This window comes from Ovis aries, chromosome 6 (genome assembly GCF_016772045.2).
Source record: "Ovis aries strain OAR_USU_Benz2616 breed Rambouillet chromosome 6, ARS-UI_Ramb_v3.0, whole genome shotgun sequence".
In the NCBI taxonomy this organism is placed as follows: domain Eukaryota; kingdom Metazoa; phylum Chordata; class Mammalia; order Artiodactyla; family Bovidae; genus Ovis; species Ovis aries.
In genome coordinates this window covers 90668494-90681089 of record NC_056059.1, presented here as the reverse complement: position 1 = coordinate 90681089, position 12596 = coordinate 90668494, and the positions used below count along the sequence as shown (strand labels likewise).

The window sequence follows — 12596 nt, the reverse complement described above, 5'->3', positions numbered from 1 at the left end:
GCAGATGAATTCTTGAAAGGACACATCTAAGTGCAATGTGCCAAGTGCTAGCTGCGGTACACATAGGATGATAATGGGGACAGAGGAAGCAATGTTTGAACTGTGAGTTCCTCCTTTCACCTTTCCAGATCCACTCTCCACCTTTCTCCACTTTGCTCTCTGACCTGCCCTCCAGGAGGCTGAACTATATGGACCACAGTGGGCTTCTCGTCCTTGGCATCTGGCTGTACATCAAAGGGCAAGGGGAGAGAGAGGGCAGAGCATTGATCCCCTTCACTTCCAGAAGTTAACCTTGAGTTAGCTTTGTCCCTCGTCTGAGTCACTGCCCCTCCCAAGGTGGTCTGTTCTACAGGATTCACCTTCTGGGTTCTGGTTTACCCTTCTCTCCTCCAAGGCCTGACTTATGACAGCTCTGCAATTACGATCCCCTGTGATTTTCTTATGCCCCAGCTGTAACTCTGTAATTTATTCCTTTATCACAGTTTGATTATATTAATATCTCTTGCTCTTGTTGGGACTCTCACTGATATATGCTGGACCTTTGAAATAAGAATTTGCAATTCTTTTGGACTTTTTCCCTTAGTAAACTATGAGCTCTTCTATGAGAAGTTATGTCTTGTCAAGCTTAGTTCTGTTTCTCCCCACCTGCACTGTTTACCAGGATTTCCATTCACAGTGGTTGCTCATTGTTTGTTAGAAGATGTTAATTTCTCCTCGGTCACAACCATTTCTTTGACCCTAGCTGGTCCTGTTTGGCTCAGTCACAAATATTCCCCTCTGAGTTTATGTCCCTGGCAAGATGACCAAGGCAAGGAGCTAAAGCTTCATTTTCTCTTTCACCTTCTGGCTGTTCTTAATTCACTGTTTCTTAATCAAGAAGCTAAATGTTCCCACTAAAGCCTTTTCCTGCCCGATACCCCAAAGGGTACAGATTTCACTTCAATGTCAGATGCATGTGACCTCAGAAAAGACCCTAAATCTCTGTCATAATTTCCAAGATTGCAAAATCAAGATAAAACTAATACCAACTTTATGAGTGGCTGGAAGAATAAAAACAAATGTGATGTTTCATAGAATTTACTGTCTTTCTCATGAAATATATCAGTGACTTGAAATAACAAGCATTCTCTCCACCCCCGCTCTACTTTCTTTGACTGTTTTCATGAGGTAAATACGGCATTAAAACATAGAGCACAATCATAATAACAGCTGACATTTCCTGAGCACTTACTCCCTGCCAGGAACTATTCTAAGCACTTATATATGTCATTTCATTTAATCTCCACAAGAACCATGTATGATAGTGTCTTCTTTATCTCAATTTTACAGATGAGGAAAAACAAGGCACAAAGAGATGAAGTGACTTGCTCAAGGTCAGGAGCTGGAATTGAAAGCTAGGAAGCTCCATCCAAAGGCAGTATGCTGTTAACCCTTAGCTTACCCAGTCTCACTCATTTACGTTCCCTGTGACATTTGTGAAGACAAATCCTATAGACTGGCCAGCGTTAATGAACTATCATGGGGAAATTATTAAGGGACTGAGAGTAAAGTTTGCGCTTGTGGAAATTCTTGCGATTATACTTCAGCTCAGGCGTTGCACTCCAAAATTCAAATTCAATCCATTGTGTCTGGTTAACTGAACAGCATTCTTAGTATCTCAGTGTTGTCAAGGACACGTGTTCTAGCCAGAGACTCACCTGAACTTAGCGCATGCTCCACCTCTTGCATGATCACCCCAGGGGAGGTGGTGGTGGTCTCCATGTCTATCAGTACACAGGTCACTTTGGGGGGCACAGTTGCTTGAGGCGTGGCCTCCGTGGGCACTGACTCAGCCGAGGCATGTGAAGTGGGTGTGAGAGTAGAGCTGTGCTCCCCCGTGTGGGACTCCGGTATGGTTGGGGCTCCTGTGGGCTCGGTGCTGGTCTCAGCAGAGCTGTGGCTGGTGCTGATGGAGGCAGATGGGACCTCAGGTGGTGAGGTTGATGGGGGTGAGGGCGATGAGGCTGGCGCTTGAGGGGAGGTGAGTGTGGGAGACTCAGCAGGGGGCTGCGATCCTGTAGTGGGCACGCCGGCCTCCGGAGTGTCTGAGCTGTGTTCCTCAGGCGTGGGTGTTAAGTGGGCCCCACCACTTGTTGGTGAAGGGTCTGTGCCCTCCCAGTTGGAGGCAGAGCTGGTGGACTGCTCTTCTCTGGGCTCTGTGGACATGTTCTTTGTGGGTGGAGATGTGGCGACCAGTGTTGGATCTAGGAGGACTGAGCTGTTGGGCGGACCACCGGTAGGGGAGGCAGGAGGACTTTGTGGAGAGCTGGTCCAGGTGGCTGTCGGTGGGGAGGTCTCTGCCAGAAGAGAATCAGTAGAGGGGATGGATGCAGACACACTCTGTAGCCTCAGCCCTGTGGAAGAGCCAGGACAAAAGTGGTTAATCTGTGAAAAAGTGCATGGCAAGGCTGTGTTACAGTATTTTCACAGGGCTTTCTCATTTTACACTGTGCCTCTGTAATTGTGAAGGTGACTTTAAAAATATTTTCATCCCACTAATTGCTCTCTCCTCCCTTGGTGACTATCAGTAGGAACCAGCCTGTAAGCTCAGCAGGAGCAATTAGTGGGTCAGTATGCACAATTTCAGCCAATACATGGCGTGAACTAGCCTTGTCTCTGCTTGCTTAAAGCCATGCCCTTAAATACTGAGACACTCTGCCGAAGTGACTATGAGAATTTGTCTGGACTGTTAAAGGTGTTGTTCTACAAGGCCTGCGGGGATGCCTAGCCTATGTGATGGGTTTGGGGAAGTGCAAAGCTGGTGGAGCTCACTGATTGGCTCTTCCTTGCCATGGGAGCTCACTGATTGGTTGCTCACTGCTTCAGGGTTCTGAGCTCTGCAACCTGGCTGCTGCTGCTGCTTGCTAAGTCACTTCAGTCGTGTCCAACTCTGTGCGATCCCATAGACGGAAGCCCACCCGGCTCCCCCGTCCCTGGGGTTCTCCAGGCAAGAACACTGGAGTGGGTTGCCATTTCCTTCTCCAATGCACGAAAGTGAAAAGTTAAAGTGAAGTCGCTCAGTCGTGTCCGACCCTCAGCCACCCCATGGACTGCAGCCTACCAGGCTTCTCCATACATGGGATTTTCCAGGCAAGAGTACTGGAGTGGGGTGCCATTGCCTTCTCCGTGCAACCTGGCACAGGGATGCAAGGGTTATGGGCTTGCCCACTTGGGCAAATAAAGGTGTGAGCACATTTCCTGTGAAAGAAGAAATGGGGAGGTCCCCGATTAAAAGCTGAGAAGAGGAAGGAATCTGAAGTTTGGAAATATTTTCTGAGTCTAGGACCTGGTTCTCCCAAATTTGAGCCTGGGGCCTTTACCTTCATGTTGTTTTGCCATTTTTTTTCATATTCTGTAAAATTTTGGAATTAGTTTCCTTTCTTCTGTCCTCCCTCCCTCCATTTACCCCATTCAGTTTCATTCATTTACTCAAGTATTTAATAAATGGCTTCTATGTACTTGTACGACGCTAGACACTGAATTTATGATTTCACTTTTTATGTAGCACAATCTCTTGATTGCCCCTCCACACCCTTTACCATTTCCCAACAGGCTTTTCCCCTGGTCATTTCCATCTCAGTGGATGGCAAGGCCTTTCGATCAGTTACTCAGTTAAAAATCCAAATATCATCCTTAATGTGTCTCTTTCCCTCACTGCCCCTCCTCCATCCAACCATCAGCAAATCATGATGACTGCACCTAGAAAACAGATCTGAATCCAGTCACTCCTTGCCACCTCCCTTATCATCTCAACATCACCGGAGGCACCAGTCACTTGTCTAGACAACTGCCACCATCTCTTAATTGGTCTGCTAGCTTCCAGATTTCCTCCTTTCAGCCTAGTTTTCACATAGCAGCCAGTGTAATATTTTAAAGTGATAAATCAAACTGATTTAAACTGATCAAAACCCTTCAAAGGTTATGCTTAGAAGAAAATCCAAAACTATTCCTTTTCATCATTCCATGTTCTCATCATTCTGGTTAATCTCTATTCAAATGTTAATCTCCTCCTTAGACGAATCTTCCCAGACAGTCCTAGCCAGAGTCATTCCTATTTCAGCCCCTTGCTGATTTTTCCCAAGGTTTAAAAAAATTATTTTAGTGTTAAAATATACATTTAATGTTTTAACCATTTTTGAAGTGTATAGTTCATTGGCCCCAAGTATATTTTCATTATTGTTCAACAATCACAATCATCCATCTCCAGAACTTTTTCATCTTCCCAAACTGTACCCATGAAAAAATAACTCTCTATTTTCCCCTTCCTGCAGTCCCTGGAAACCACTATTTTACTTTATATCTCTTGAATTTGACTGCTTTAAGTACTTCATATAAATAGAATCATATAATACTTGTCCTTTTGTTTCTGACTTATTTCACTTACTAGCAAAATATCGTCAAAGTTCATCCGTGTTACAGCATGTGCCAGAATGTCCTTCCTTCTGAAGGCTAAATAATATCCCATTGTATACACCACCTTTTGTTTATTCATTCATCCAGTGATGGCCACTCGGGCTGCCTCCACCTTTTGGTTATTGTGAACAGTGTACACTCATATGTGTACAAATATCTGTTTGGGACCATGCTTTCAATTGTTTGGGTTCTGTGCCCCCAAATGGAATTTTATCTATTAGGTCAGCAGTAAAGAATTCACCTGTCAAACAGGAGACACAGGTTCGATACCGGGGTTGGGAAGATCCTCTGGAGAAGGAAAGGGCAACTCACTCTAATATTCTTGCCTGGCAAATCCTAAGGACAGAGGAGTCTGGTGTGTTACAGTCCATGGAGTTGCAAGAGTTAGACATGACTTAGTGACTAAATCCCCACACATAGTAATTCTATGTTTAATGTTTTGAGGAACCACCACATCTTTTGCCCTTTTTTTGTTTTTCATAAAGTTAATAAAATAAAATCGTTTCTTCCTGAAACTGCATATTATTTATCTGCCTATTATATCTCTCTTCCACCAGAAGGTAAGCTCCACGATGGTGTGGGGACCTGGTCTTACTCACTGTTGTTTCCTCTAGGACTAGAAGAGTGCCTAGGTCAGTGTAATTGCTCAGTAAGTACTTGCGGGAAGGAGAAAGGAAAGAAATAAGGAAGGGAGGGAAGGAGGGAAAAAAGGAGGGAGGGAAAGAAAGAGAGTGTAGAAAGGAGCTAACTTAAGAACTTTATTTTTTAAAATACCCAACATTTCTCTACTGCTTTCTACGCATCACTGGGTATGGCCACATCCACCACGGCTGTGTGGGTCTAGCTGCCTACCTGCTGTTATTTGAAGGTAGGAACCTTGCTGAAAATGTCAGCCTCTGTCCTCTGCCATGCATACATGGATGCCTAGTGTCTTGTTAGTGCGTGCAGGCTCAGTCACTCAGTTGTGTCTGAGTGACTCCTTTGTGACTCCATGGCCTATAGCCTGCCAGGCTTTTCCATCCGTGGAATTTTCCAGGCAAGAATACTGGAGTGGGTTACCATGACCCCTCCAGGGGATCTTCCTCACCCGGGGATTGAACCCTCATCTCTTACATCTCCTGCATTGGCAGGCGGGTTCTTCACCACTACACCCCCTGGGAAGCCTAATGTCTTGTTAGGCCTGCAACTATTTAATTCTCTAAACTCTGAGGTGACTTCCTTGGGGGTAGCATTAGGCAACAGCCAAACATGATCAAGATGCATAAGGAAAAAAACATGGGCTAGATTTTAGCACAGAAGAAGGGAGAAAAGAGGGATGCCGAGGGACGTAGGCATTCAGCTGCGTGACGAGCTCAGTAGCTGATGGAAAGTTGTGCTACAGAATCTAACCCAAAAACACAATTTTCTCAATATTTAAGTGAATTGAACACTTTGATTGTTGTCAAAATAATTTGTTTTATTTTATTTAAAAGGAGTTGGTGAAGACCATAAACTATAGGAGAGTTACTCTTTTAGTAAACAGGGATATAGACCTCCCAAATTAGTCCATGTTACAGTGATGGACTTTTGGCAGCTGTGAAGTCTCAACAATTTCAGAATGAATGCAGGTCATGAGGTCTTTGAAACAGGGACAAAACAATACTTGGGACAAACATTATGAAAACATTGAATCTTCCTATGTGACCTTAGAACTTACTGGCTCTGCATCTTCGTAGCTCCTGTGACTCATTAACGATTCTGAGGCCAAAATAAATGGACAACATTTAACTACTATTTAGTATCATATAATAGATGTGCAGATGGAGGTAGACAGAGACTTTGTCTGGCAGCTAAGTCAGTCTTGAAAATCTGCGATGAATGAGCAATGGCATCTATTATATACAAAGGAGCACAGCTTCATTCAATCATTCAAGCTTTTATTGAGTAGTTTCTATGTCCCTGACCTCGCCCTCAGAGAATTCACTATTTATCAGGACAGAAAGGACACCCAGCTCTGTGTAATATGATATGATCAGCACATCATAGAAGTAAAAGCAAGTTGCAATGGAAGACAGAAGGAAAGATGAATAGATTCCGTATGGGGACCGTGGAATGCAAAAATATAAAGTCATTTTCAAATGACATTTAGAAAAGTCACCGAAGAGATGACTTTTGAGTTGGTTCAGAAAGGATGAGAACACACAAGATGCTGTTAAAGTATATGATGTTCAGGCTGACAGCTGCATTGTCATTTCCAGGGGAGCTAAAAGCTGTGCTATGGCACTCATCATAGTGCTGAAAAGGACATGTTCCAGGAATAAGTGGGGTGGCTGGAGACACCCATTTTCTTGTTTAACCCTGACTAGTATACTTTCATAACTCCTGCCCTTTCTGCTTCCAGAGAGGAATGTGGTGGCTGTTCATTTCCCAAGACTACCTACTTAGCACTTAAAGTATTTTATGGTCTAGTTCAGATGATTCTTACCCCTAACAAACAACAATGCATAGAAGTTGTGGGCCAACACTGGTCATCTTCATGTGAACAAGGCGTTAAAGCCTCTGATTTGCCTAATTTGGTGGTACATTCCATATTACTAGGAGCTTCCCTGGTGGCTCAGAGGTTAAAGCGTCTGCCTCCAATGCGGGAGACTGGGTTCGATCCCTGGGTTGGGAAGATCCCTTGGAGAAGGAAATGGCAATCCACTCCAGTATTCTTGCCTGGAGAATCCCATGGACAGGGAAGCCTAGTAGGTTACAGTCCATGGGGTCGCAAAGAGTCGGACACGACTGAGTGACTTCACCTTCACCTTCACCTTCACCTTCCATAATACTCTGAGTACATGAGGGTGGGTCTTCTTTCAGGTTGAAGATATCCAAAGCTCAGGTGCCATGACTACCCTGGAGAATGTTTGCTGTCCTAGTTGGCTCAGGCTGCCAGAACAAAAATATCATAGACTAAGTGGCTTTAACAATAGCAATTTACTTCTCACAGTTTGGAGGCTGAGAAGCCCGATTAAGGTGTGGGCCAGTTCAGGTTCCAGCAAGAGCGCTGCATCTGAGCTTGTGAGTGGCAACGTTCTAGCTGTGTCTTCACATGGCCCTTCCTCACTCTCTGCTGGGAAGTGTGGAGAAAGCTCTCTGGTGTCTTTTCTTATAAGGACACTAATCCCATGATGAGGGCTCCATCTTCGTCTAATCCTAATTACTTCCCCAAAGCTCCATCTTCAACTGCTATCACACTGGCTTTAACACTGAGAATCACTGAGACAGTCTAAGAAAACAACACTTCTGCTTTCTCATATGTAGGACTTTTGTTTTCACAGGAAGATCAAATTAATTAAGTCAAACAGCTAAGGATGTATCCCAGGATTTCAAAACTATTTTTAGTGCTAAAGAAAAGGTCTAGGTGACACATGATGATGACCCCTCCTTGGATAAATGAGGGAACAGCCAGGGAGAGGAGGTGATGTAATTGACCTTACACATCTAAGAGGAGATGCTGGGCAGGGCTGCCTGAAGAAAATCATGTAGAGACAGGCTCAGAATGAGAGTTCCCCACTGCCACTCTGTGCCTAGTCTCAGAAAGACCCGAAAAAGGCCTGTAGAACTTACTTTAGCAACTATCATTACAGAGCAAGCAAGCAGGAGCCCCTGTTAAAATAAGCCAATAAGTTAAAATAATGTGCCAACAAGGGCCTATTAGCACAGGGATCTATACTCAATATTTTGTAATAATCTATATTTTAGATTAGGAATCTATCTTTTCCTTTAGATAAGGAAAAGAATCTGAAAAAGAATAGATATATGTATAACTGAATCACTTAACTGTATATTTGAAACTACCACGACATTATACATCAACTATACTTCAGAAGAAGTCATTAAAATGGAAAAAAGCAAAAAAAAAACAAAAGCAAACATCCCCTCAAAATAATGTAGTGCCCCATAAATTTTCCCACCCAAAGTAGAGCCACTTTCCTCTGAAGAAAAGAATTAGTTCCAATATTTTCTTGGGAAAATGGCAGAGAAAATAGGATGAAGACACTGCCTCTATTATTCTCTAAATTAGAGGTGACTTTGCCACACACCATGGCCCTGCCCAGGCAGTGACAGGCTGCTCACATGTCTGAAAGGGAGAGACACAAGGAAGGAAATCTCTTATACTTGGCTCAAGTGAGAGATCCAGGGGCACGATGGCTAGACGTATGACTTAATCTGAAATTCTTCCTTGTAAACGTACAAATGGAAGTCCTTCCTAAAGTTTGGTCGGGTTAAAAGTTTTTTGTTGCAAGAATAGCCAGTAGTGCTCGTCTCTCGATTTGTCCCACTCTCTTCTTCCCCTTCCGTGTCCACAGATCAGTTCTCTATGTCTGAGTCTCTATTCTTGTCCTGCAAATAGGTTCGTCAACATCATTTTTCTAGACTCCATACATATGTGTTAATATACGATATTCGTTGTTCTCTTTCTGACTTACTGACAGACCATTGTATAACACAGGGAACTCCGCTTGGTGCTCTGTAATGACCTGGAGGGGTGGGATAGGGGATGGGGTGGGAGGGAGGCTCAAAAGGAGGGGATATATGTATACATATAGCAAATTCAGTTTGTTGTACAACAGAAACTAATACAACATTGTAAAGCAATTATACTCCAATTAAAAAAAATTTAAAAATTTTAAAAAGCAAAAAAAAAAAAAAAAAATTAGCTGACAGATTGTTGCTCAGAAGAAAAGCAGACACTTGTTGTTTCCACTGTATATTGTCCTTTAATGTGTGAAAACAAACAAACAAAAAAACCACGTCTGACTTGAGCTGGGATTTCCTGCGTTGCTAGGAGGAGAGATTGGCGGCTGATGGCTGGGACACGTAGGCAAGTCTCCCGGTACTGAAGGGAATTACAAGATGCTCCAGGGTAGAGTCTGCATTCCGCGCATGCGCTCTTGCCTCCTGCCCGCCTGGGTGTCAAGAACATAGGGCGGCAACATTGGCAGCCGGTGGACAAGGAGTGCCCTTAACTGTCACCTCTTCCTGGGTCTTGTGAGCAGCAAACTCGGCCAGTGCTAAAGTCCCAGGTGGCCCGACTGCCTGTGTTGCTCACCTGTTCTCTACCCCCCACCCTCCTATATCCTGTCCTCTCCTGCCCTTGGCTTGTTAAGTAGCTGAGAAAACATGTGACGAAGCTTTGGCAAATTCGGTGAAATTTGATCAAAATACAGTCAAGCCCTCTCCTGGGCTGCCAAGTCAGCCTGAGGGGTGCCTTTGCCCGCGGTCTCGGGGGATCGTGCCAGGCCTGCCTGGCAGAGGTCCCAGCCCTGCTGAAGGTCTGCTTGCTAAGGAACTGCTAACAGTCAAGGCCAACTGGACTAGGTCACTCCCCTCGCAGGGCTGAGGGGAGGAAAGGAAGCCTGCATAGGAGATAAAACTCCAAGACCCCACTGAGATCTAGAAGGCTCTTTGGGATCCAAGCACAGTCTGCCTCTTCAGCATTGCTCCCCATCAGGCCTGAACACATCAGACTTTTCACTGTACTCTATTCCTTCGGCCCAAACAGCTCTCCCTCTCATGCCTGCCTGAGAATCTCCTGTTCACCCTGCCAGTGCTAGCTTAAGAGCCTTTGCTGATTCTCCTGCTAAATCCAATCCCCATGCCCCCATCTCCGGCCTCAAGCCCTTACGTGCTCAGAGTATCTTGTATTGTAATGTCACAGCACTGAAATTGTCATGTAACTACATACTTGCTTACGGGAAGCTTTGTGACTCCCCTTTAGAATCTAAGATTCACATGGAACAGGGGCTGTAGTGGATTTGCTCCTCACATATCCTTATTATCTGATTCATAATAGGAGTTCAACTATAAACATTTAAATGAATGACAGAATGAGCTGAGGACACTATGAAGGGTACTGTGCTGACCATTTCACATGCATCACCCCATTCAATCATAATATCCATTGTTATCTCGGTTTCACAGATGACAAAACAGAAGATCAGAAAAGTTATGTATCTACCCTAAGGTCACGCAGCTAGAACATGGCATGGCTGGAGCTTGAACCTGAAACTGTCTGGCTCCAGGCTGATCTTATAACCATCCACTGTACTGTACTGGGACATGCAAAGATGTCTTTGAAGCCTGGGCCCCATGTTTGTAAAGGCAAACAAACACCAGTTTTCCTCTATCTCCCCTAATACATTCTCTAGTGTGGGTCACTAGAGAGGGCTTTAAAAAAAAATTACATGACCATGTGACCCTTTTTTCCCCCTTTTATCCTGCGTAGGCTCTCTAATGGCCTCAGGATAAATTGTGAACTCCTTGGCACAGCACATAACACCTTTGATGATCTCCCAACCCCACTCTTGGTGAGCCTTGTGATTGCAGTAATCTGAATCAGTGTGCATTTCTGAAACATTGGCTGTCTTCCTCTTCCCAGCCTTTGAGTTTGCACTTCTTCCCACCGTGGCTTCCCCCGCCCTACCCCAGTCTTGAAAACTCTGGAGCTTTACCTCCTCTATGAAGATTCCCCAACCTGAATGAGCCCTTCTCCTCTGTGTGGCTAATCATAGCACACATTATACTGAGTCGTTTCTCCCAATGCTTGTCTCCCATCAGACTAGGAACCCTAATAACAGGGACCACAGCATGCTGTTCGTGTTCCCGGCAGAGAAAGTGCTCTATAAATATTCAGTAAAACCCTGGATTTTCTACCCTTTGAAAAATGAAAATGTTCTCTGGCTTATCTGTTGGGCCTTGATAGCAGAAATGCATCTTCCTTTTGATTTGCCTTTAAGCTCCATAAAAACTACCAGCTCTCAGGAAATTTTGGATGGCTCTCTAAACATACTTTTTGCTTCCTTGTTTTCACTTTGGAAATAGCAGGGATGTCTTCATTTTGTGCATGATATAGACCAGAGTTACCAGCTTTTGAAATGCTGGCCTGTCAATCAACTGGCCCAAACACACGTGGGCCTCACCATCCTGGCACTGAATGGACTAAAGTTTAGCAAGTGTTTTGAGTGAGAAAGAGTACAAAAGAATCTTAAAACAATATGTATAGTTTAATATATAAGCTAGGCCTTAATGGTGCTTAGGTTGAGCAAAGCTATTGTTTGGATTCCTCACACTGACAAAAATTCCCCATGGTGTGTTTGGTTGGGTTGGTAAGGGTACCCAACACTCCAGAAGGTTAATCTAACATCTGCAAAACCATTACTAATCCGTCTGGTCCAACCATATGGTATCTGAGAGCTCTCATATGTCTAGATAAAATGTATATGCCCCAAAGCCATCAAACTGTGTTAAAGAAGACGCTTGTTTGAAGGAGAAGCGCCACATCCTCCTGAGAGTTTCAGTGGTGGAAATGAGATCCAGTTCTAGTCCCAAAAGAGGAAGAGCCCTTCTGTTTTCCAGCCACTGAATCGGAACCCGCAGACATGGAGTATGACTCAGCTTCTCTGTCTGGACTCTTGTTATCACCAAGCTCCATGTGGGGGCTGTGCATGCTAATTGACAGAATAACATTTGTGAAGAAAGTTGTGCTTTCTGGGGAAGAAAAAAAATATAGTACATCATTTTTAAAAAATTTTCTTCTCACCGGAAGCAGCAGCTATCTTTGTCAGTCAAATGCTCCCCCAAAGTCATTACCTTTAAGTTGGGGGTAGACTGTGGTGGTCGGCCTCAGGAGGAGGCGGTGCTGAGCACAGATGCCAAGAGACACCCAAAATTCTGGACTAGCCATATTGGGGTGTCTCAGGGTGGTGAGCTGGAGAGAGAGAGATGATGTAGGGAGGGCAAGTGCCTTGTCTTCAGCTGCTTTGTGGTTAAGGTGGGTATGGGGTGGGTAGCGGGATGGGAGAGGAAAGTGACTTGATGCCTCCTTCAGGTCACGGGGGATCTTCTGAACAACAGCGTTGCCTTCTGCAGTGGGCCTATTTCCAACACGTGTGGAGCCCAGGGTAAGAGTGCACACAGAGGCCCACACAGAGAATGTGTCCCTGTTACAGACTGAGCTTCACCCGGACCCTGCAGCCTTCTGCGGGGTATCCCTCTGGTGACCGGACACTAGGGGGACCAAGATGTGCTGGGGCAGCGCCGGCCGAAGCTGGACCTGGGTTCAACTGAACCAAGGATGGAGACTGACCCGGACTCGTTTCTCAGGCAGCCTTGGTGGG

At 44.8% G+C, this 12596-nt stretch overlaps 1 protein-coding gene across 1 annotated transcript in view; it reads right to left on the bottom strand.

The window, feature by feature from the left end:
- PARM1 (prostate androgen-regulated mucin-like protein 1) overlaps nt 1-12596 on the bottom strand; it is a 130232-nt gene that overhangs the window by 44399 nt on the left and 73237 nt on the right. The window contains exon 2 of the mRNA XM_012180168.5: nt 1698-2393. Within this exon, the coding sequence (XP_012035558.2) occupies nt 1698-2393 (696 nt within the window). The remainder of the gene's footprint in view (nt 1-1697; nt 2394-12596) is intronic.